At 44.3% G+C, this 23,940-nt stretch overlaps 2 protein-coding genes and 1 non-coding gene across 3 annotated transcripts in view; 1 reads left to right on the forward strand and 2 right to left on the reverse strand.

The window, feature by feature from the left end:
- Positions 1-3,515: 3,515 nt before the first annotated feature.
- Positions 3,516-15,569, reverse strand: rpl27a (ribosomal protein L27a). Its single transcript, XM_078415404.1, has 5 exons — positions 15,495-15,569; positions 13,532-13,595; positions 13,373-13,448; positions 12,448-12,622; positions 3,516-3,680 (listed from the first exon to the last, which is right to left on the reverse strand). The coding sequence occupies exons 1-5, from the start codon at positions 15,495-15,497 to the stop codon at positions 3,552-3,554; spliced, it is 447 nt and encodes a 148-aa protein (XP_078271530.1). The 5' UTR covers positions 15,498-15,569; the 3' UTR covers positions 3,516-3,551.
- Positions 11,056-11,185, reverse strand: LOC144602473 (small nucleolar RNA SNORA3/SNORA45 family). Its single transcript, XR_013548452.1, has one exon. It is a non-coding gene; the product is annotated as a small nucleolar RNA SNORA3/SNORA45 family (small nucleolar RNA).
- Positions 15,570-21,845: 6,276 nt separating the features above from the next.
- LOC144602358 (uncharacterized) overlaps positions 21,846-23,940 on the forward strand; it is a 29,496-nt gene continuing 27,401 nt past the window's right edge. Inside the window, exons 1-2 of the mRNA XM_078415405.1 lie at positions 21,846-22,008; positions 23,432-23,782. Of these exons, the coding sequence (XP_078271531.1) occupies positions 21,924-22,008; positions 23,432-23,782 (436 nt within the window). The 5' untranslated portion in view covers positions 21,846-21,923. The remainder of the gene's footprint in view (positions 22,009-23,431; positions 23,783-23,940) is intronic.

Here is a 23,940-nt window from a genome sequence, read left to right on the forward strand (position 1 = left end):
CTTCAAACCATTGGACTCCTCCAAGGATAATTTTGATCCCATTTGCTTATACCAGACCCATACATTCTCCTTCTTCCCGACAAGAACCTCGGTTTCTCCTGTTGTCCAGTGTTCCTTACTCCTCCCTGCCTTGCCATTCACTCTAGCAGGAACATGAATACCTTGTATACCCACATCCCTTTCTGAATGTCCCTTTGCCCACAACCTACTCCAATAAACTTTTGCAAGTTCCTGTCCAATACCATCAGTTGGCCTTGCCCCAATTTAGAACTTTAACAATTTAGATCAGCCCTATCCTGATCCATAACTATCTTAAAGCTAATAAAACTGTCCTCGCTGGTCACAAAGTGCTTGTACATTAACACTTAAGTCACTTGCCCTGTCCAATACCATAAGAGTAGGTCAAACTTTGCCCTCTCCCTTATAGAATCCTCTGTATATTACCCAAAAGAATTTCTCTGAACCTACTTGCAAAATTCCACCCCATCTAAGGCCTTGGCATTATAGTTGTATTCTAGGGCATGTAAATATTATGAAGGTGGTGTTGGGTATTCTATCCTGGAATATTGCGGGAGGCAAGGGAGATTGTGAGGGCCACGACAGACATCTTTGTATTCTATTCTATTGATCAAAAAGTTAGGACCAAGACTGCAGAATAGCCAGTGTTGTTCTTTTGTTTCCAGTAAATTATAGGGCAGTGAGCCTTATTTGAGTGATAGGGAAATTATTGGAGAAGATTCTTGGGATATTACAGATAGTAAGCACAGCTTTGTGCTGAGGTCCTGTCTCACACATTTGATTGATTTTTTGTTGTTGAGGTGATTAAGATGATTGGTGGGGGTGGGGATGTTATCTACATGAACCATAGTAAGGCATTTGAGAAAGCCCCTCCTTTGGTTGACTGGTCAGGAAGATTAAGTCACACAGGATCCACAGTAAACTCTTAAGTTGAATTCAAAAGTCATTGGAGATGGAAGGTGGTGATTCTCTGACTCGAGGTTTGTGATAAGTGGTGTTCTGCCAAAGAATATTGCTGGAACATCTGTTCTTTGTCATCCATGTTTGCAAATGACAAAAGTGAGCAAGGTTGTCCAATTAAACAGAAGGACATAGAGGACACCAGGATATTGCTCGAATTGGAATGTGAAAAAGGTTGCCCTTCAGATTCCTAATATATCTTTTCCATCTCCCTCTAACTGTATGGTCCTCTCGTTCTTGATTCTCCTACTCTGGGTAAAAGGCTATGTACATCAAGTCAATAGTGCTTTATTTGTCACATATGCCACTGCACAGAGAAATTCTTTTTGCATATATTACACATGCAGGCACCGACCACCATTATTCAAAGTCCAAAGTCTGGTCCACCCACACGCTTGGAGTACTGTAGTTCACACCAACGGACGTACCTCTCCCCTCCTGACCATCTTTGTGTCCCAGGGCATGTCTTGCAACATAGCTGAAGGTGCTGGAGACATTACTCCCATTCATCCTTGCTGAAATCCTTCTTTTCCAGCTCCCCCAGTTACACTGTCTGCAAGCTTTCAGGAAGGTTCCCAGTCCCGCTTCGAGATCATGGCAGGTGAGCCAGGGCTACTGAGCGAGTCCTCCAAGGTCAGTCCGCAGCAGGCAAGTCGGGCCTGGTTGCCAGGAGCGTCCTGGCCCGCTACTACCCTATCTGCACATTTTTATAAGATCACCCACTGCTCATACTCCAAGGATTAAAGTCATAGACTGCTCTACCTCTCCCTACAGTTCGGGCCCTCAAATTCTGGCAACGTGCAATCTTCTCTGCACTCTTTCCAGCTCAGCATCTTTCCTATAGCATTGTGACCAAACCTGAACACAATACAGCCAATGTGGACCACACTTAACATTTTGTACAACAGTAACATAACATCCCAACTTCCATATTCAATACCCTGACTGATGAAGTCCAATGTATCAAAAAACCTTCTTGACCACCCTATCTACCTGCGATGCCTTTCAAGGAACTATGTGACCTGTACTCCGAGATCCCTCTGCTCTACCCACTCATCAGAATCCTGACATTCACTGCGAAGGTCCTGGTCTGTCTGACTTCCCCAGATGCAACACCTCACACTTAACTGCATTGAACTCCACTTGCCATTCCTCGCCCACTTGATCAAGATCCTGCTCTAATATGCCTATCCAAGTCTCTGCCTCCACCACCACCCCAGCAGGACAATCCAGGCACTCACCACTCTGTAAAAAGCTTGCACTACATCTTTGAACTTTGCCCCTCGCCTTGAATCCTGTAGTATTTGATATTTCCATTCTGGGGAATGGTTTGGACCGTCCACGCTATGCCTCTCAATTTAATATGCTTCTATCAGGTCTCTTATGCAGCTTCTGGCATTCCAGAGAAAACAATCAAAGTCTGTCTAATTTCGCCATGTAACCAATACCCTCTAGCCAAAGCGTCATTCTGGTAAACCTCCTAGACGCCTCTCCAAAGCCTCCACATCCTCTCTATATTGGGACAATCAGAACTGCACACGGTGCTCCAAAGGCGGCCTGACCAAAGTCCTATAAAGCTGCATCATAACCTCCCTGATGGTAGACACAAAATGCTGCAGTTACTCAGCGGGACAGGCAGCATCTCTGGAAAGAAGGAATGGGTGACATTTCAGGTTGAGACCCTTCTTCAGTAACTTCCCAACACGTACTCAATGCCCTAGCCAATAAAGAGAGCCTTATTTACAATTATCTACTTGAGTTGCTATTTTCAAGGAGTTATGGACCCCAAGATCTCACTCCTAATCCCAGAAAAATAATTTGGGAGACGAGGTGGTGTGGGTAGAATTTAAAAATGCAATTAATGTAAATGAGTGGAAATACGTGTTTGATGGTCAGCATGGTAGATGGAAGGGAAATTCTATTTTCTCTAGTCAAATAAAATACATTTTCACCTGGACAATATTGATCTCTGCACATTCAATTCATTCCCTGATTTACAATCATACCCAGAGTCAAGCCATACACCATCATCAATGTATTGGTCAGAATATAGTGCAGCACAGGAGCAGGCCTGTTGGCTCATGACATCTGTGCCATGTTTCACTCTTTGTCCTATAAATAACTTGCCAGCTACATAACTTTCCTTCCTGTTCTTAACAATTAATTTTCCTCAAGTATAATTTTCATTCCTTTCTAAAATTAAAGTTTCACTTTGGCCCATGTATTAAAATATATAGTAATGCACAAAAATACTAAAGCGAAGTTAGCTGGGATCAAGGGACCAGCTAATCTCCATTTAAATCTGTAAACGTAATAATCTGCAACATCAGGTAAACTCTGTTCCACTTTAATGAGTTAATGTCTCTGGCCCAAAATATTTGATCAATACATTTTTTATAAAAAGTAAATGCACACAATTATGAATATTGGAGATTTAAGGCAAGAAAAGCCATTTATTCCTTCAAGAAATTTGGTGGCTAAGGAACAATTTCTTCCACCATCTATAACAATTAAAAAATGAAAACACGAGACCACTGTTAAAAGCGAGTTTTTTTAATTCTTACAGAGTAACGTTATGCCATTAACACACAGACTCCTCCAACTTCCTTGATTTTTTCTTCAGCTTTTCTGCTGAAGAACTTTGCCTTGACAATCACAGGCTGTTTTGGAAGTCTTCCTTTACCCAAAACTTTATAATATCCCTGAAAAAGAAATTAAAAATGTGTTATTGATGAGCCAAATTATGCATTTTAAAGAGAAATCAAGACCCAGCAGGCATAGAGGCGACAGGGAAAGTTATAATAGGAATCCGAGAGGCAACTTTTTCCAGGGGGTGGGTATTTGAAACAAGCTGCCATGGTAAGTAGACAAGGCAAGTATAACAACATTTATAAGACATTTTAACAGGTAAATGTATAGCAAAGCTCAGGGGACATGGGCCAGATGCAGGCAAATGGTACAAGTTTAAATGGAGCATCTTGGTTGGCATGGGCAAGTTGGACCAAAGAGTCTGTATTCATGCAGCAAGACTACGACAAGTAGGTAACGTGGTGAAGAATACAAAGGATATAGAAGTCTTGGAGAGGGTGCTGTGGAGGTTACCAGGATGCTGCCTGGATTAGAGAGTACAAGGAGAGATTGGACAAGCTTGAATTGTCCAGTGGGGCATCGAAGGGATCTGAAAAAAGTGTATAAAATGATGTGTATAGGTGGGTAGACTTAAGGGACACACAGCAGCAGAACCAGATGGAAAAAGTGGCATCTAAGACTTTTAGATAGGCACACAAATATGCAGAGAATGGTTCATGAGTAGACTGAAGAGGTTAGTATAATTTGACATCCATATTTGGCACAAAAACAGGCCCTTTTGTTCCAACTTACCCATGCTGACCATGATGCCCCATCAAACCTAGTTCACATTCACCAATGTTCCTCTAAACCTTTACCATCCATGTGGCTGTCCAAATGTCTTTAAAAGGTTGTTTGTACTTGCCTCAGCTACTTCCTCTGGCAGTTCATTCCATACAACCACTACACTTAAAAAAATAACTCCCAGGTTCCAATTAAAATTTCTCTCTCCCCTTAATCTTATGCTCTCTAGTTTTGATTCCACTGCCTGGGGGGGGGGGGGGGGGGGGGGGGAATGCATTCACTCTATCTATTCCCCTCATGATTTTATACACCTCTACAAGATCACATTTCAGTCACATGTGTCAGGAATAAAGCCAGCCTGTGCAAATTCAACCAATAGCTCAAGCCCTCAACTGTAATCAAACATCACAGCTTCTCTATTAAACTTCCTGACTGAAGACCCACATGCCAAAAAGCTCTCTTCACTATCCCATCTACCAGTGACACCACTTTCAGGAAACTAGGTACTTATATTTTAGATTCCTCTGTTCCACAATACTACCCAGGCCCCAATAGTTTTACTGTGAAGGTTCTGTCCTACTTTGACTTCCCAAAATGTAATACCAACTTACCCAAATAACCCCCATTAGCCATTCCTCAGACTTCTTGGTCCACTGTCATTCTTGATAATGACCTTCAATGTCTATACCACCCATTTTTGTGTCATCTGTAAACTTACTATTTTTGCCTTGTATATTTTTCATCTAAATCATTGATGAAAAGCAGCAAAAGACCTAGCACGAATCACAAAGACATATCAATGCCCAAAGGCCTCCAACGTGGAAAAACAACCTTCCACCACCAACCACCCTTTGCTTCCTACCATGAAGCAAATTCTGTATCCAGCTAGCTAGCTAACTCTCACTGGATCCCATGCAACCTAATCTTCCAGAGCAGCCTACAATGTGGAACCATGAAGAGTTTGCTGATGTCCACATAGGCGATGTCTATGACCCTTCCCTGATCAACTTCCCGGTTGCTCAGCACTTTAAATCCCCCTCCCATTCCCAATCTGACCTTTCTGTCTTGGGACTCCTCCATTGTCAGAGTGAGGCCCAGTGCAAATTTGAGGAACAGCACCTCATATTTTGCTTGGGTAGCTTACACCCCAGCAGTATGAACATTGACTTCTCTAACTTCAAATACCCCTTGCTTTCCCTCTCTCTCAATCTTCTCCCCCTTCCCAGTTCTCCCACCTGTCTTACTGTCTCCGACTACATTCTATCTCTATCCCACCCACTTCCCTGACACCAGTCTGAAGAAGGGTCTCGACCAGAACCACCCATTCCTTCTCTCCAGAGATGCTGCTTGTCCCGCTGAGTTACTCCAGCATTTTGTGCCAACCTTCTTGGCTACTTAGTTTTAGAGATACAGTGCTGAAACAGGCCCTTCAGCAGGCCCAGTCCACACCGACCAGCAATCCCCACACAATAACACTATCCTACACACATTAGGGACAATTTACAATTATGCCAAGCCAAATCTCAGAAATGAGAAAGGTTTAGCAACACTTATAGGGGTGTATTATAGACCGCCAAATAGGGAACGAGAATTGGAAGAGCAAATATGTAAGGAGATAGCAGATATTAGTAGTAAGCACAGAGTGGTGATTGTGGGTGATTTCAATTTTCCGTATATAGACTGGGAATCACATTCTGTTAAAGGGCTGGATGGTTTGGAGTTTGTAAAATGTGTGCAGGATAGTTTTTTGCAGCAATACGTAGAGGTGCCTACCAGAGAAGGGGCAGTGTTGGACCTCCTGTTAGGAAATGAGATGGGTCAGGTGACGGAGGTATGTGTTGAGGAGCACTTTGGGTCTAGTGATCATAATGCCATTAGTTTCAATATCATTATGGAGGTCATATCTGGACCAAGGGTTAAGATTTTGGATTGGAGAAAGGCTAATTTTGAGGAGATGAGAAAGGATTTAAAAGGAGTGAAATGGAAATTGTTGTTTTATGAAAAGGATATAATAGAGAAATGGAGGATATTTAAAGGTGAAATTTTGGGAGTACAGAGTCTTTATGTCCCTGTTCGGTGGAAAGGAAAGAATAATAATTTGAAAGAGCCGTGGTTTTCCAGGGAAATTGGACACTTGGTTCGGAAAAAGAGGGAGATATACAATAAATATAAGCGGCAGGGAGTAAATGAGGTTCTTGAGGAATATAAAGAATGTAAAAGGAATCTTAAAAAGGAAATTAGAAAAGCGAAAAAAAGATATGAGGCTGCTTTGGCAAGTAATGTAAAAGTAAACCCCAAGGGGTTCTACAGATATGTCAATAGCAAAAGGATAGTGAGGGTTAAAATTGGTCCATTAGAGAGTCAGAGTGGACAGCTATGTGCTGAGCCGGAAGAAATGGGGAGATATTAAACAATTTCTTTTCTTCGGTATTTACCGAGGAGAAGGATATTGAATTATGTGAGGTAAGCGAAACAAGTAGAGTAGTGATGGAAATTAGGAGGATTAAAGAAGAGGAGGTACGGACACTTTAAGAATATAAAAGTGGATAAGTCTCCAGGTCCTGATAGGATATTCCCTAGGACATTGAGGGAAGTTAGTGCAGAAATAGCAGGGGCTATGACGGAAATATTTCAAACGTCATTAGAAACAGGGATGGTGCCGGAAGATTGGCGCATTGCGCATGTTGTGCCTTTGTTTAAAAAAGGTTCTAAAAGTAAACCTAGCAATTATAGACCTATTAGTTTGACGTCTGTGGTGGGAAAATTAATGGAAAAGATACTTAGGGACAATATATATAATTATTTGGATAATCAAGGCCTGATTAGAAACAGTCAACATGGATTTGTGCCTGGAAGGTCATGTTTGACTAATCTTCTTGAATATTTTGAAGAGGTTACCAGGGAAATTGATAAGGGCAAGGCTGTGGATGTTGTCTATATGGACTTCAGTAAGGCATTTGACAAGGTTCCACATGGAAGGTTGATTAAGAAGGTTAAATCGTTGGGTATTAATAGTGAGGTTGCAAGATGGATTCAACAATGGCTGAATGGGAGATACCAGAGGGTAACGGTTGACAATTGTATGTCAGGTTGGAGGCCAGTGTCTAGTGGAGTGCCCCAAGGATCTGTGTTGGGTCCACTGTTGTTTGTCATTTACATTAATGATCTGGATGATGGTGTGGCAAATTGGATTAGTAAATATGCAGATGATACTAAGATAGGTGGAGTAGTTGATAGTGAGGTAGATTTTCAAAGTCTACAGAGAGACTTGGGCCTTTTGGAAGGGTGGGCTGAAAGATGGCAGATGGAGTTTAATGCTGATAAGTGTGAGGTGCTGCATTTTGGTAGGACAAATCAAAATAGGACGTACAGGGTAAATGGTAGGGAATTGAGGAATGCAGTGGAACAGAGGGATCTGGGAATAACTGTGCATTGTTCCCTGAAGGTGGAAGGTGGGTAGGGTGGTGAAGAAGGCGTTTGGTATGTTTGCCTTTATAAATCAGAGCATCGAGTATAGAAGTTGGGATGTAATGTTGAAATTGTACAGGGCATTGGTGAGGCCGAATCTGGAGTATGGTGTGCAGTTCTGGTCGCCAAATTATAGGAAGGATGTCGACAAAATGGAGAGGGTACAGAGGAGATTTACTAGAATGTTGCCTGGGTTTCAGCACTTAGGCTACAGAGAGAGGTTGAACAGGTTGGGTCTTTATTCTTTGGAGCGTAGAAGGTTGAGGGGGGACTTGATAGGTTTTTAAAATTTTGAGAGGGACGGACAGAGTTGACGTGGGTAGGCTTTTCCCTTTGAGAGTGGGGAAGATTCCAACAAGGGGACATAGCTTCAGAATTGAGGGACAAAGGTTTAGGGGTAACATGAGGGGGGACTTCTTTACTCAGAGGGTTGTGGCTGTATGGAATGGACTTCCGGTGGAAGTGGTGGAGGCTGGCTCAATTTTATTATTTAAGAGTAAATTGGATAGGTATATGGATAAGAGGGGATTAGAGGGTTATGGTCTGAGTGCAGGTAGATGAGACTAGGTCAGGGAGAATGGTCGGCGTGGACTGGTAGGGCCGGACAGGCCTGTTTCCATGCTGTAGTTGTTATATGTTATATGTTAATTAATCTACAAGCCTGTATGTCTTTGGAGTGTGGGACGAAACCAAAAATCTCGGAGGAAACACATGCAGGCACGAGAAGAACGTACGAACTTCATACAGTCAGCACCCGTAGTTGGGATTGAACCCGGGTCTCTGGCGCTGCAAGCACTGTAAGGCAGCAACCCTACCACTGCGCCACCCTTCTTTAAAAAAATCAAATTCACACAAAACTATGCTGGCTATCCCTAACCAACCAGCCTATGCAAAGATGTATATCTTATCCCTCAGGATCCTCTCCAGTAACCGTCCCAACACAAAGGTTAGGCTTGTGTAACTGCACTAGCCACATAACATCTCTGGAGGACATGGATAGGTGACATTGTAGGAAGTCCCAAGTTACTACAGCACTGTGTCAATGCATCTACAGTTCCTTGTGTCTACAGACGCCAGGCTTGACAGTTCCCAGTTCTTTCTTTGCAGCCCTTCTTAGAGGGACATTAGCCACCCTCCTATCTTACCCAGGTCTAACAAGAATTCATATATCCAGAATTTCATATAGCCAGGACTTCTGCAATTTATCTTCTAGCTTTCCAGTGTTCTTGGATATCTGATCAGACCCAGGAGATTTATCTACTTCATGCGTCTTACAATTTATTTACTTGATACATCCAGCCCCACCAACCATATTACATTCCCAAGTTCCCTAGACCATATCTTTCCCAAAAGTAAAGAACAGAAATATTGATAACCTTGCCCCCTTTTACCTGTCAATTTCTCTCATCGTCCAGTTTTTTCTACTTCTCCCTACTTCCCAAACATCCCTTTGCCCTCAAACCACCTATTCCAGTCAACTTTAGAAAGATCACGTCTAATGCCATGAAAGCTGGCCACGCTCAATGTAGAGATTTAACATGTGGACCAGCCCTTTCCTTATCCATATCCACATTAAAACTGATAGAACTGTTGTTTTCCAGTCCTAATAGATTTGCGGCCTTACTGCGCTTGCAGCGTCAGAGACCCGGATTCGATCCCAATTACAGGTGCTGTCTGTACAGAGTTTGTACTTTCTCCCCAGGACCACATGGGTCCGAGATCTTCGGTTTCCTCCCACACTCCAAAAGTCTACAGGTTTGTAGGTTGATTGGCTTAGTACAAGTGTAAAAATTGTCCCTAATGTGTGTGTAGGATAGTGTTAATGTGCGGGGACTGCTAGTTGGTGCGGACTCAGTGGGCCGAAGAGCCTGTTTCCGCGCTGTATCTAAACTAACCAGCTTGGCCACTGACACTTCAGTCACTTGAAGAATTGGGGCCATCATGGCCATGGGACAAAGGGCCCATTCCTGTGCTATTCTCTGCCACCAAGTACAGTTGCAACAATCAGCTCAACTATTCAGGATTGAAGCTTGTTGAAGCACCAATTTTGGACTCTGCAGGAGAGACTACAAATATCTCCAAACACTAACTTGGGATCATCGGTCGGTCCAAAACAATACACCCTGAACTTGTTCATATACCACCAATCTTTTGTTACAACTGGTTAAAATACAAATTCCCATTGACACCACTGAGAATAGGATCAGAGCATTTGAGATGGCCCAAACCATTTTCAGACAAAGATGTGCACGCAGTTTTGCCAAATTCAGAACATGAAAAGTAGATTGCTGAATTTAAAATGACTCGCATACATGCGGCTTACTTCAAAACCTGATAGTGAATCAAAACCTGGTACAAGACTTTGTGAGGCCATATTTAGAGTATTGTGCTCAGTTTTGGTAACCCTATTATAGGAAAGATGTTACGCTGAAAAGGATGCTGAAAAAATTTACAAGGATGTTGCCAGGACTAGAGGGCTTGAGCTATAGGGAGTGGTTAAACAAGCTAGGACTTTATTTGTTGGAGCACAGGATTAAAAGCCCAATACCTCCAGGATAGAACTATACAAACAGGTAACACAGGAATTGAATAGTAAGAGCAAAGGGACATGGGATTCAATCCAAAAGGACCTTGTTTTGGCCGCATTCGTATTGCATGCAGTTCTGCTCGCCCCATACAAGAAGATTATGGAGGCTATGGTATGTAGAGGTGGTTCACCAGAATGGTGACTGGATTAGAGGGTATTATCTACCACAAGAGGTTGGACAGGCTGATAATTTTCTCTAGAGGCCAGAGGTTGAAGGGAGACCCAATAGAAGCATATAAAATTATGAGAGGCCCAGATATGGTAGTCAGAACCTTTTTCACACTATGAATATACAAAATACGAGGGGACATAGATTAAAAGTGAGAGGGCCAAAGTTTAAAGATGTGTGAGGCAGGTTTTGTTTTGTAGAGTGGCAAGTGCCTGGAATGCGCTACCAGGGAAAGTGGACGCAGATACAATAATGCATTCAGACTTCTCGTTAGGCACATGGAAAAAGCATGGAATGAAGGGACACAGATTGTGTGGATGCAGATAAGAGTTGGTCTTGGCATCATGTTCAACAAAGACATTGCAAGATGAAGGGTCCCTTCTTGTGCTGCAGATTTACGTTCTAAAAACAGGAACCTGGATACAGTTCCATGCCATAGACTGATGGGGAAAATGGTCCATTCACCTTTTTGCAGTGATGATCTTGTCACTAATTTTGTGGCTGACTGGGCTACAAAAGTCACAGCCAGTGAATAATATCAGTGATTACTCTCCGAAAGCTCTAGCACACCCAGACAACTGAAAATGTAAGGGCGTGACTCTAGCCTCGATTCCCTGAGAATTGAGCACTAATTCTGTTATTTAACCAAAGCCTCATGCTCTACATTGAAAATCAGCTCTGCATGAGCACTGATTGGTCAGACAGCACTTAATTTCTATGCATAAACTTCATACACCCAGTCTGCCTTGGTCAATGTGATCTCCTGAAATGGCACCTATTCTTTCCCCCCCAGAGATGCTGTCTGACCCGTGGAGTTACTTTAGCATTTTGTGTCCATCTTCGGTATAAACCAGCATCTTCAGCTCCTTCCTGCACATATACTTAATTTGTCTGTTAGTACTATTTACACCTTTCATTGAAAAATCAAATGCCACTAAACGAAGGCAGCACAATCTGTCTTGCTCTCTAACCAATTAATGTAAGCACATCTTTACGATGTGGGAAGAAACAAGAATTTTAGGTAGAAACCCTCCCAGTCAAAGGGAGAATGTGCACTCTACGAGGATCTCTGGAGCTGAGGCAGATACAATAACTAGTGCAGCAGCAAGCCACCATATGTTTGTTAGAAGAATCAAGTTATCAAGCAGCGCATTAGATCAAGAATTACGACAAATTATAAAAGGATAAAAATGTGAACGACAATCAAGTGCAACAGGGAACAGTTGCATACTTTGGATGACAAATATTTTCTTAGTGGCAAGACTAAGAATAGTGGCAGAAAAATGGAAGGTGGATGGCACTCAGATCAAAGTGAGGGCAAGCATACTTCAGATCCTCCACACTTACAAACACCAGACCTGTGGACATCCATGTACAAGAAACAACTTTTGAGGCCAGCAGGATAGCTTTAGAGTCAGTCAAACAGCAGGGAAATAGGGCCTTCAACATATGTTGCCCATGCCGACCAATTTGGTTTATCGGCCTAGCCCAATTTGCCTGCATTTGGTTGAATGCTCTCTAAAACCTTCTAATCCATTTACAAGTCACAGTATCCACTTCTACAGGTTCCTCTGGCAGACCATTCCAGAGACGGACTACCCTCAGAATGAAATTGTTTGCCCGAGTTTCCTTTAAAATCTCTCCCATCACACAGCCTTCTATGCTTCAAAAAGGTCCCATCATAAGATTATGTGATTGGAGCAGAATTAGGCCATTTGGCCCTTCAAGTCAATCATTGCAGATCTATCCCTCCCTCTTAAACCCATTCTCCTGCCTTCTCCTCATAACGTCTGACATCTGTACCAATCAAGAATCCCTCATCTGGAAATGATGACCGAGGAAAAATTTGAAACCAACATGTGACACTACTTACTGCATGTACAACATCGATAACGGGTGCTGGTCCTTCAGGCTTTTTAGCATAGTTTACTCTGGTTTGTTCACTAACCAGTGTCCACAATTTATCCAGATTTATGGTAGGACAGAATAACTGGCACTTCTTTAAATGGAAATGTCTCATACCAACTTTTCCAAAATAACCAGGGTGACTGAAAAATAATGGGTGATAAAATCAATTCTTTTCAGCATTAATAAACCAAACATTTTACAAAATTCAACCAAATGAAACATTTTTTTTAAAGACTCATTCGGCGAGTTCTTTTTCAAACCTACCCATGCTTTTAAAGTCATGTGAAAATCAAGAATCTTCATTGCTGCTGCATGGAACAGTACAGCAGAGGACCACAGTACACCACAATGCTTGTGCCGAACATGATGCAGAGTTAAACTGATCTCATCTGCCTGAACATGATCCATATTCCTCGAAATAAACAAATGGCTGGAGTAACTCAGCGAGACAGGCATCTCTGGATAGAAGGAAAGGACTTTTAAGGACAAGAGACTGAAGAAGTCTCGGCCCGAAACGTTGCCCATTCCTTCTATCCAGAGATGCTGCCTGTCCCCATAGTTACTCCAGCATTTTGAGTCTATTTTCAGTGTAAATCAGCATCTGAAGTTCCTTCCTACACATCCGTATCTGTCTATTCCCCACACTTCCACGCGCCTATCTAAAACCTCTTAAACACTACGATTATAACAGCTCCGCTAACGGGATCCCGCTATGCGTGAAGAGTTCACTGGTGCATCTTGTGACCCGGGGGCAGCGTTGGAACATCCGTCCGCTGTTTCTGAAATCCGTATAAAGGGGTCTGTCAAAATAGGGTTAAAATGTAGATACCCCCACTGCGATATTGTGATCACACTCAAGGGTTGAAACACTTATTTGTACAATAACATACTATTTATCAAAGTTGATTCTGTGGTGATGCATTCCACCAGCATTACCTCGACCCCCAGGATGCTTCCTGTGTTTGCCTAAAAAGACCACAAAAAACATCAATCATCTAGTGTTTAAGACGCACACACACAAAAAAAGCAATCTTGCATTTTTGACTCACCAATACGGCCATGACCATGGCTAACGTGCCCTCTCAACTTCCTGGTTTTACTAAATCTGGTGGGCTAAATTAAGTTTAAAAAGTCAGGTCATTTTGACAGTCCAATAACTTTGTTTACAGTCCTGTGATGTATACTATTTTAGCTAATGCACAAATATAAAATATCATGCCCACAGAAAGTTTACTATATATTTTCGTAAACTTTCTTGTTTTGAACCAATGTCTTGTTTTTGCAGTCTTTTATTTTAACTTTGCAGTTGTATAAACTCTCACCAATTTCTAGGTGCGCCATAGAAAATATTTTATAACATGGTTTGGGAGCAGCTCCTGTCATGACTACAAGGAAGCGCAGACAGGTGTGGACGTAGCCCAGACCATCATACAAACCAACCTCCCTTCCATCGACACTTCACATTGTCGGGGCAAGGATAATCAAGGACTCCCTCCTCTCCCTTCTGGCAAGAGGTACAGAAGTGTGAAAACACACCTCCAGATTAAGGGACAGTTTCTTCCCAGCTGTTATCAGGAACTGAACCATCCTATCACCAATGAGAGCGCTGTCCTGACCTACCACCTGTCTTTTATTCACAAAATGCTGGAGTAACTCAGCAGGTCAGGCAGCATCTTGGGAGAGAAGGAATGGGTGACGTTTCGGGTCGAGACCCTTCTTCAGACTGAAGGGTCTCGACCCGAAACGTCACCCATTCCTTCTCTCCCGAGATGCTCCCTGACCTGCTGAGTTACTCCAGCATTTTGTGAATAAGTACCTTTGATTTGTACCAGCATCTGCAGTTATCTTCTTATACTACCACCTGTCTTATTGGAAACCCTTGTACTAACTTTAAATCAGATTTCACTTTACACTATATTTTATTCCCTTTATCCTGTATCTGTACACAGCTTTTCGCTGAAGGATAGCATGCAACAAAAAAGCTTTTCAGTCGACTACAGCACACAATAAACAAACTAAAATAAACAACATTAAACAAATTATACAGTAAACTATGTTTTTGTGCCTGAAGAGTTTCCTGTGAAACTGCTGTAGATGATTTTCACTGAAAATAAACTGGACTTGACAAAACCACTGCCATTACTAAAGCTTGTGTAATTCTAAACACTCTGCCCTAGAAGAACGAAATAAAAGACAGAAACTAATTGTTCCAAGCAAGATGAAAACCTGTAGTAACAACATTGAGCAAACCACATAACAACACGAAAATCAGTTATTTGACCAACATTAATGAACAAACTATTGACTTTCTGGTCGCTTCCTTCTATTCTCACCAAGATTTAAATTCTCAATAAACAAATTTGAAAAAGAGAGCTCGCCTAAGCCAAGGCGCTGGATGAATTTGCACACAAGAGAATACAGATGCTAGAATCGTGCTTACTTTAAAAAAAAAGGACAAAATGCTGGTATAACTCAGCAAAACCAACGAACTCAGCAAAACCAACCCGACGGGCTAATTTGCACACAAACCCAGCTTTCTCCCACAGCTCAGGCACTCGAGTCCTGCACTTTTTCATACCTCTAGTCTCCCTCTCCCCCGACTCCTAGTCTGAAGAGTCTCGACCTGAAACGTCACCTATTCCTTCTCTCCAGATATGCTGCCGGTCCCACTGAGTTACTCCAGCATTGTGTGTCGACCTGCATCGCCCGGGTAACAGCGAATCCCGCATGAACCAGGGAGCGGGAAGGGTGAAGCCGGCCGGCTGGCCAGCTCATCGATCGCCGCGCCGCGCTCAGCTTCTCCTCACTAGGCCGCAAAAATACAGGCCGGCGAAATCTAGGTGAATTTCACCAAATCACATACAACCCCAGAGCGAATTTACCACCCGCTTTACGGGCAGTAGACGCCGCATCGATGCCGACACGTCTAAGGCCGGGATGGCGTCGCCGGGCGGCGGATGGCGACGGATTGAGTGCGCGGAGGAGGGCGCAGAAGAGGCCGGCGCGACCTACCATCTTGGGCCGTGACGTAAGAGGAGCAACGGCAGCGGCGCGCGGGCTTTTATTTCCTCCACCCGCCGCGCGTTACACAGCGCATGCGCATGCGCCGTCACACATCTCCTCTATTCAGTCTCCGGGGCGGGGCACCTCCAGGCTTTGAGGGTCAAGGGGTTGGAGCTTCACCTCAGGTCAGGTAGACTCAGTAGGACAGGCATCTCTGGAGAGAATGCCATTGGTGGATACCAATGGATTTTTAAAAAAAAGCAGAGATAGATAGGTTCTTGATTAGTACGGGTGTCAGAGGTTATGGGGAGAAGGCAGGAGAATGGGGTTAGGAGGGAGAGATAGATCAGCCACGATTGAATGGCGGAGTAGACTTGATGGGCCAAATGGCCTAACCGTGCTCCTATTACTTATGACGTTTCGGGTTGAGACCCTTCCTCAGACTTATTCACAAAATGCTGGAGTAACTCAGCAGGTCAGGCAGCATCTCGGGAGAGAAGGAATGGGTGACGTTTCGGGTCGAGACCCTTCCTCAGACTGTCAGGGGAGAGGGAGACACAGAGATAAGGAAGGGTAAAGTGTGAAAACGAGACATCAAAGGAGATGTGTTTCAATAAAAATGTAGAATAGATAATTGTTAGTTAGGGGAAGGTGACAACGAAGCATACAAATATAACATTTTTAATAATAGGAGGACAGTCAGACTGGTTGAAGAACTAGGATGAGAGAGGGATGGAGAGAGAGGGTAAACAAGGATTGCTCAAAGTTAGAGAAGTCAATATACCGCTGGGTTGTAAGCTGCCAAAGCGAAATATGAGGTGCTGTTCCTCCAATTTGCATTGCACCTTACTCTGACAATGGAGGAGGTCCAGGACAGATAGGTCAGTATTGTATTGTGTAGGAAAGAACTGCAGATGCTGGTTTAAATCAAAGGCAGACACAAAATGCTGGAGTAACGCAGCGGGCCAGCAGCATTCCTGGAAAGAAGGATTGGGTGATGTTTTGGGTCGAGACCCTTCTTCAGACTGATGTCAGGGGAGTGGACGGGACAGAGATAGAATATAGTCGGAGACAGTAAGACTGGTGGAAGAACTGGGAAGGGGCAGGGAATGGAGAGAGAGGGAAAGCAAGGACTATTTGAAGTCAATGTTCATACTGCTGGGGTGTAAGCTATCCAAGTGAAATATGAGGTATTGTTCCTCCAATTTGCGCTGGGCCTCACTCTGACAATGGGAGAGGTCCAGGACAGAAAGGTCACATTGGGAATGGGAGAGGGAGTTAAAGTGCAGAGCAACCAGGAGATCAGGTAGGTTAAGACGGACTGAATGGAGGTGTACAGCTAAACGATCACCGAGCCTGCGCTTGGTCTCGCCAATGTACAGAAGCTGAGATCTGGAACAGCGGGTACAGTGGATGAGGTTGGAGGAGGTGCAAGTGAACCTCTGCCCCCCCTGAAAAGACTTGGATGGAGTCGAGGGGGAGGGAAAGGGACAGGTGTTGCATCTCCTGCAGTTGCAGGGGAAAGTACCTTGGGAGGGGGTGGTTTGGGTGGGGGTGAGTTGACCAGGGAGTTGCAGAGGAAATGGTCTCTGTGGAAACCAGAAAGGGGTGGAGTATTGTATTGCATTGTAATTAATTTATTAGCCAAGTATGTAAAAACATACAAGGAATTTGATTTGCCATACAGTCATACCAAAAACACAACAAGACACACAACTACATAAAAGTTAACATAAACATCCACCACAGCAGCTCCCCACATTCTTCACTGTGATGGAAGGCAATAAAGTCTTATCTTCTTTCCTCCTTATTCTCCTGCAGACGGGGCAGTTGAACCATCTGCAGTCGGGGAGATCGAAGCTCCCGCAGCCAGCGATCGAGGTTCCCGCATCGGGGCGATCGAAGCTCCCGCATCGGGGCGGTCGAAGCTCCTGCAGGTTGGAGCTCCCGAAGTCGGTCCCTAACCAAGGGATCACAAGCTCCACGATGTTAAGTCTGCAGGCTCCCGTGTTTGGAGCTCCCAAAGTCGATCCCCAGCAAGAGACCACCAGCTCCTCGATGTTAAGCCGCAGCGCGGATGGAGATATGATACGGAAAAAGTCACATCTCCTTCGAGGAAAGAGATTTTTTTTTAATTCCCCCACCCATCCCCCACAAAACTAAAGATACACCAAAACATACATTTAACAACAGACTAAAAACAACAAAAGAAGAAAAAGGACGAGACAGGCTGTTGGGCTGTACGAGACAGTATGTGAATGGGAGAGGGAGTGGGAAGAAGTGTAGTCTGGATAGCTGTGGGAGTCAGTAGGTTTATAATAAATGTCAGTCGATGGTTTATCTCCTGTAATTTAGACGGTAAGATCAAGAAACAGTAGGGAGATGTCAGAGATCGTTCAGGTAAATTTGAGTGCAGGATCCGCTCTGGTGAGACCACCTAATCTTGCACGATCTCTCAGTTGCTAAACACTTTAACTACTCCTCCCATTCCCATTGCGTATAGTCTTGCAAGTTTCTGTCTGATCTTTGCCTCATACGATAACAATAAATGCACATTCAACACCACTGAGTACAAACGTGCTGTATTTTAATCTGCCATTTTGTTATCTCCCCCAACATATACTTGACCTTTTTAGTTACTTTTTGTGACCACTCTGACCATGTTACATGTGATATATTGCAATACACTATTAGTTACATGACATCCTTCCCTTATCAAACAAAACAATTTCTCTACCATCGTGGAGTAGAACATTCCAACACCATTCTGGATATGGCGTTCATTCCATTGATAATGCATCATTCCACATATCACACATATAATCCTCAGATAGACACAAAAAGCTGAAATAACTCAGCGGGTTACACACCACCTCTGGAGAAAAGGAATAGGTGATGTATTCAAGAGAGAGTTAGATAGAGCTTTTAGGGCTAACAGAATCAAGGGATACGGGGAGAAAGCAGGAACAGGGTACTGATTCTGGATGATCAGCCATGATCATATTGAATGGCAGTGCCGGCCCGAAGAGCCAAATGGCCTACTCCTGCACCTATTTTCTATGTTTCGGGTCGATACCCTTTTTTAGACTGAGAGTCAGGGGAAAGGGAAACAAGTTTTATAGACAGTGATAATAATAATAGTAAGCATTTATTTTATATAGCGCTTTACCAGGTGCTCAAAGCGCTTTACAAAAACAGTCATAACATAAAAACAAACAGACAAACTATCCTGATGTCGAGAGATATAGAACAAATGAATGAAAGATATGCAAAAAAGTAACGTCGATAATGGAAACAGGCCATTGTTAGCTGTGTGCTAAGTGAAAACGAGTAAAGACAATGAGACTCAGCAAGACGACTTTGAATTGGTACGACGGGTCGGGAAGGGATGGAGAGAAAGGAGATGCCAGGGTTACTTGAAGTTAGTGAAATCAGTATCATACCACTGGGTTGTAAGCTGCTCAAGCGAAATATGAGAAGCTGTTCCTCCAAATTGCGTTTGGCCTCACTCTGACAATGGAGGAAGCCGAGGATAGAAAGGTCAGTGTGGGAATGGGAAGGGCAACTGGGAGATCAGGTAGGTCCAGGAGGACTGTTGATCTTCTGTGATGCTTGGATCTGGCCCCTGCTGCTGTCTGTGCTGATCTTCTATTTTGTTCTGTCGTGTTCTGCTCCACCAGTTCACCATCTCAATTCTGGTTTTCTGTAGTCTCCACCTCAAGCTGCTACATTCTTGGCCCATCGAGTTAGTAGTTTCGGATCTGATCCCTCACAGTCTCAACATCAGGCTGCAGCATTGCAGGACTATCATGATGGTGATACTTTGTCACATATTATGTGTTTCTGTTATACATGACTCCTGGTGAGTGGACTGTCATCTTTTTTCCTTGTCTGGAAACCACTGTAGATGGTTGGGTAACAAGGGTGTGTCCATTTTGCTTGGACTTTCTCTCCTCACCGGCACCTCTTCTCTGGTCGCGACATCTGATTGTCTGACATCTTGCCTCCTGTCTGCATAGAGCTTTGATGCCCCTTTCTGGTCAACATTATGATTTCTCACTTCTTGGTCATTCACCATGTCACTGACCAAGGTCATCTTGGTCTGGATTTTCCAACCAATCAGCAGTTCTGCCAGATTCTTTCCTGTTGTGTTGTGTGGTGTAGTTCTACATGATGCTACACATGAGAAGAAGATTTCCTTCCGATCTTTGCCTTCTGCTTGGGCAATTCTCATCCTCTTCTCTATTGATTGGTTCTGAAGTTCCACTTACCCATTGGCTTGTGGTCGCTTCGGCGTGACATTGTGGGCAATTCTCATCCTCTTCTCTAGAGATTGGTTCTGAAGTTCCACTTCTCCATTGGCTTGAGGTCACTTTGGCGTGACATTGTGATGGTACCGAAGGGCCTGTTTCCGTGCAGTATGACTATTAAATACATGGAAGATTTTCCCCTGGATAAGTCAATAAACTGATATCATTCCAGCGAACATGAGCAGAATATTTATTCCAGTGATCACCCCGTACACCAGCACTATTGACAATTTACAATTTTACAGAAGCCAAATAACCTACAAACATCCACATCTTTTGAATGTGGGAGGAAACCAGAGCACCTGGAGAAAACCCATGCGGTCACAGGGAGAATGTGTAATCTCCATACAGATAACACCCATAGTCAGGATCGAACCCAGGTTTCTGGCGCGGTGAGGCAGCAACTCTACAGCTGCGCTACCATGCCATCCTTACCAGTGTACAAAATGCTAATTATATAAATACTTCATCTGCCTGAATGGTATCTCTGGCACAGTATTCTTAAGTGAAGCCACCGTTTAAAATGTATATCTATCTGTCAAAATTGCAATTTTATCTTCTGCAGAAGGAACAGTAAAATGGAATGATTTATCGGTCTGTTGTTTGAAATTACTTCCCCATTTGAGGGAGATTCCACAGCAGAATTATATTTAGAGCACTTTGATTTTGGAAAGTTGTGCAAGATCATCTTTGAGATTTACATAAAGTGTTTCCTATGGGAAATTACCCATAGCATATAGTGAACCCAGAACATGGAACAGTACAGCACCGGAACAGGCCCTTCGGCCCACAATGTCTGTGTCAAACATGATGCTAAGACAAACTAATCTCTTCTGCCTGCATGTTATCCATATGTATCAGGTCTGCTACCAGATATTCTCCCCAAAGTCTGTTTCTGTTGATGAAAAAATGTCATCTGTAATCTCTTTGTCCATCTGTAATCTCTTTGTCTGTGATATCTCCATCTGCAATCTCTCTATGTCTGCGATCTCTCTCTCTGATCTCTGTCTGTGATCTGTCTGCGATCCCTGTGTGTGATATTTCTGATCTCTTTGTCTGCGATCTCTCTTCATCTACGACCTCTCTCTGTCTGTGATCTCTCTGCGATCCCTGTCTGTGATCTCTCTGTCTGCGCTCTCTCTTCATGTACAACCTCTGTAATCTCTGTCTGTGATCCCTGTCTCTGATCCCTCTGCGATCTCTCCATCTATGACCTCTCTTTGTCTGTGATCTGTCTGTGATCTGTCTGTGATCTCCCTCTCCACCAGTGATATCTTTGTCAGATGTCTCTCTTTCAGTCTGAGATGGAGAGACCCACTCTCTATCTTTCTGTCTGTAATCTCTCCATCTGGGATCTGTCTGATCTCGGTCTGGGGAAAGATAGCCTCTCTGTCAGGTCTGATCTCTCTATTTCAGATGTCCCGCTGTCTGAGAAAACACCTCTCCTCTCCCCTCCTCTCCTTTCTCCTCCTCTCCTCTCCTTTCTCCCCCTCTCTCCTCTCTTCTCCTTTCTCCTCCTCTCCTTTCTCCTCCTCTCTCCTCTCCTTTCTCCTCCTTTCTCCTCCTCTCCTCTGTCCTCTCCTTTCTCCTCTTCTCTCTCCTCTCCACTCCTTTCTCCTCCTCTCTTCCCCTCCTTTCTTCCCTCCTTTCTCCTCTCCTCTCTCCTCCTCTCCTCCCCCTCCTCTCCTCCCCTCCCCTCTCCCCTCCTCTCCCCTCGTCCTCTCCTCTCCTCTCCTCCCCACTCCTTTCTCCTCCTCTCCTCTCTCTCATCTCTCCTTTCTCCTCCTCTCCTCCTGTCCTCCCCTCCCCTCCTTTCTTCCCTCCTTTCTCCTCCCCTCCCCTCTCCTCCCCCTCTCCTCTCCTCTCCTCCCCTCCTTTCTCATCCTCTCTCCTCCTCCCCTCCTCTCCTCCTCCCCTCCCCCCTCCCCTCCCCTCCCCTCCCTTCCCTCCTCTCTCCCCTCCCCCCTCTCCCCTCTCTCCTTGAGCAGGCTGCGCTGTGACCCATAGAGGGAGACAGAGAGCAGCAAGTCCTTCCTCTCCCCGCCCAACGGCGGCGAAAGTGAAACCAAGGCTGTCGGGGAGAGTGGAGAGAGGAGAGAGGAGAGGGGTCGGCTGGACGGCGAGGACCATGGGGCGGCTGGGGAACCCGCTGTGGCCGCTCCCGCTCCGGCCGCTCCCGCTCCTGCTGGCGATGTTGGCGGCGCCATGCTCAGGTCAGCGCCGTGGATGGGCTGGGCTAGGCTGGGGGTTGCGGGCCGAGAGGCCGCCCGGGCGGGAGAGAGGAGGGGTCGCTGAGGGGGGAGCCCGGTGCCGGGGTGCACCACCTACCTTACCCGGGGGCTTAGCTTGGCATCATGGTCGGCACGGACATTGTGGGCCGAAGGGCCTGTTCCTCTGCTGTACTGTTCTATGTATAAAGGTGAACGTGGTTCTGGTCGGCCGAAAGGCGTGTTCCTATGATATACTGTGCCATGTTCTATGTATAAAGGTCAGCGAGGACCTTGTGGGCCGAAGGGCCTGGTCCTGGGCTGTACTGTTCTATGTATAATAGCACAAACATTATGGGCTGAAAGGCCTGTTCCTCCACTACTGTTCTATGTATAATAGCACAAACATTATGGGCTGAAAGGCCTGTTCCTCCACTGTACTGTTCTATGTGTAATGGGCAGCACAGTCATTACGGGCTGAAAGGCCTGTTCCTCCACTGTACTGTTCTATGTGTAATGGGCAGCACAGTCATTACGGGCTGAAAGGCCTGTTCCTCCACTGTACTGTTCTATGTGTAATGGGCAGCACAGTCATTACGGGCTGAAAGGCCTGTTCCTCCACTGTACTGTTCTATGTGTAATTGTCAGGGTGGCGCAATGGTAGAGTTGCTGCCTTACAGCGCCAGAGACCCTGGTTTGCTCCTGACTACGGGTGCTGTCTGTAAGGAGTTTGAGCGTTCTCCCTGTGACTGCGTGGGTTTTCTCCGGATGCTCCGGTTTCCTCCCACACTCAAAGTACAAGTTTGTAGGTTAATTAACTTCGGACAAAATTGTCCCTAGTGAGTAGGATCGTGCTAGTGTACGGGATGATCGCTGGTCTGCACGGACTCGGTGGGCCGAAGGGCCTATTTCCGCATTGTATCTCTAAAGTCCAAAGCCTCTAAGCTCAGCATAGATATTGTGGGCTGAAGGGCCTGTTTCTCTGCTGTAGTGTTTTATGTATAATGGTCAGCATGGACATTGTGGGCCAAAGGGCCCAATCTTGTACTGTGCTATTTAAGATCCTTGGTGGGGGTGTCTTTGACAGGATAGTACTTGAGCTGTTTTCTCTGGTGGGAGAGTCGTGATCAACGGGATATGGCTACCAAGTAAGGAGTCAGTCATAGAGCCGAACAGCACGGAAACAGGCATTGTCCATGCCGACCAACGTGCCCCATCTAAGCTAGTCCCACCCATCCACGTTTAGATCATTTTTGTAGGGTGCATTCTAACATGCAAATATTTTAACGTATTTTAATATGTATATATTTGTAAAACAACATATACATATTTTAGTTTGTATGTAAAAGATATTGGCACTTTGGATTTTAACATCACGTCCTGTGTATTTGAAAACACTAATATGTATGGTTATTTTTTCAATTTACAGGACAGTTGACGTTGAAAGCAAGCAAAAGTCCAGCGGAGGTCATCCTGTACGAAAATGCACTACTCGAGTGTGAGATTGCTAATCTCAGTGCGATTACTTTGAACCCAAAGAATTTAGGCGTTTTATGGGTTTTTACCCGTGGAACTGAAAAGTTAAATATCTATACGTATTCCGACGGACAGATAACAAATCTGTGGGCAGAAGCAGAGCTGCCTGAAAGCTCCATTTTAAATGGAAACATGTCACTTTTCCTAAGATCTGTTACGTTAAAACATTTCGGGGAATATCGTTGTGAGGTTGTTATTCCACCAAGTGACAAAGCTTCTCTGACGGTAAATCTTGAAGTTTTAGGTAAGGAGATTTCTTGCACTTCTCTGTAAATTATTTAATATTGTGATAAAACAATATAGTAGTCATTCAGTGCAGTAACAGGCCTTTTGGTCCAACTCAAGTCAAGTCAAGTCAAGTCAAGTCAAATTTATTTGTCACATACACATACTCGATGTGCA

This window comes from Rhinoraja longicauda, chromosome 18 (genome assembly GCF_053455715.1).
Source record: "Rhinoraja longicauda isolate Sanriku21f chromosome 18, sRhiLon1.1, whole genome shotgun sequence".
NCBI classification, from domain to species: domain Eukaryota; kingdom Metazoa; phylum Chordata; class Chondrichthyes; order Rajiformes; family Arhynchobatidae; genus Rhinoraja; species Rhinoraja longicauda.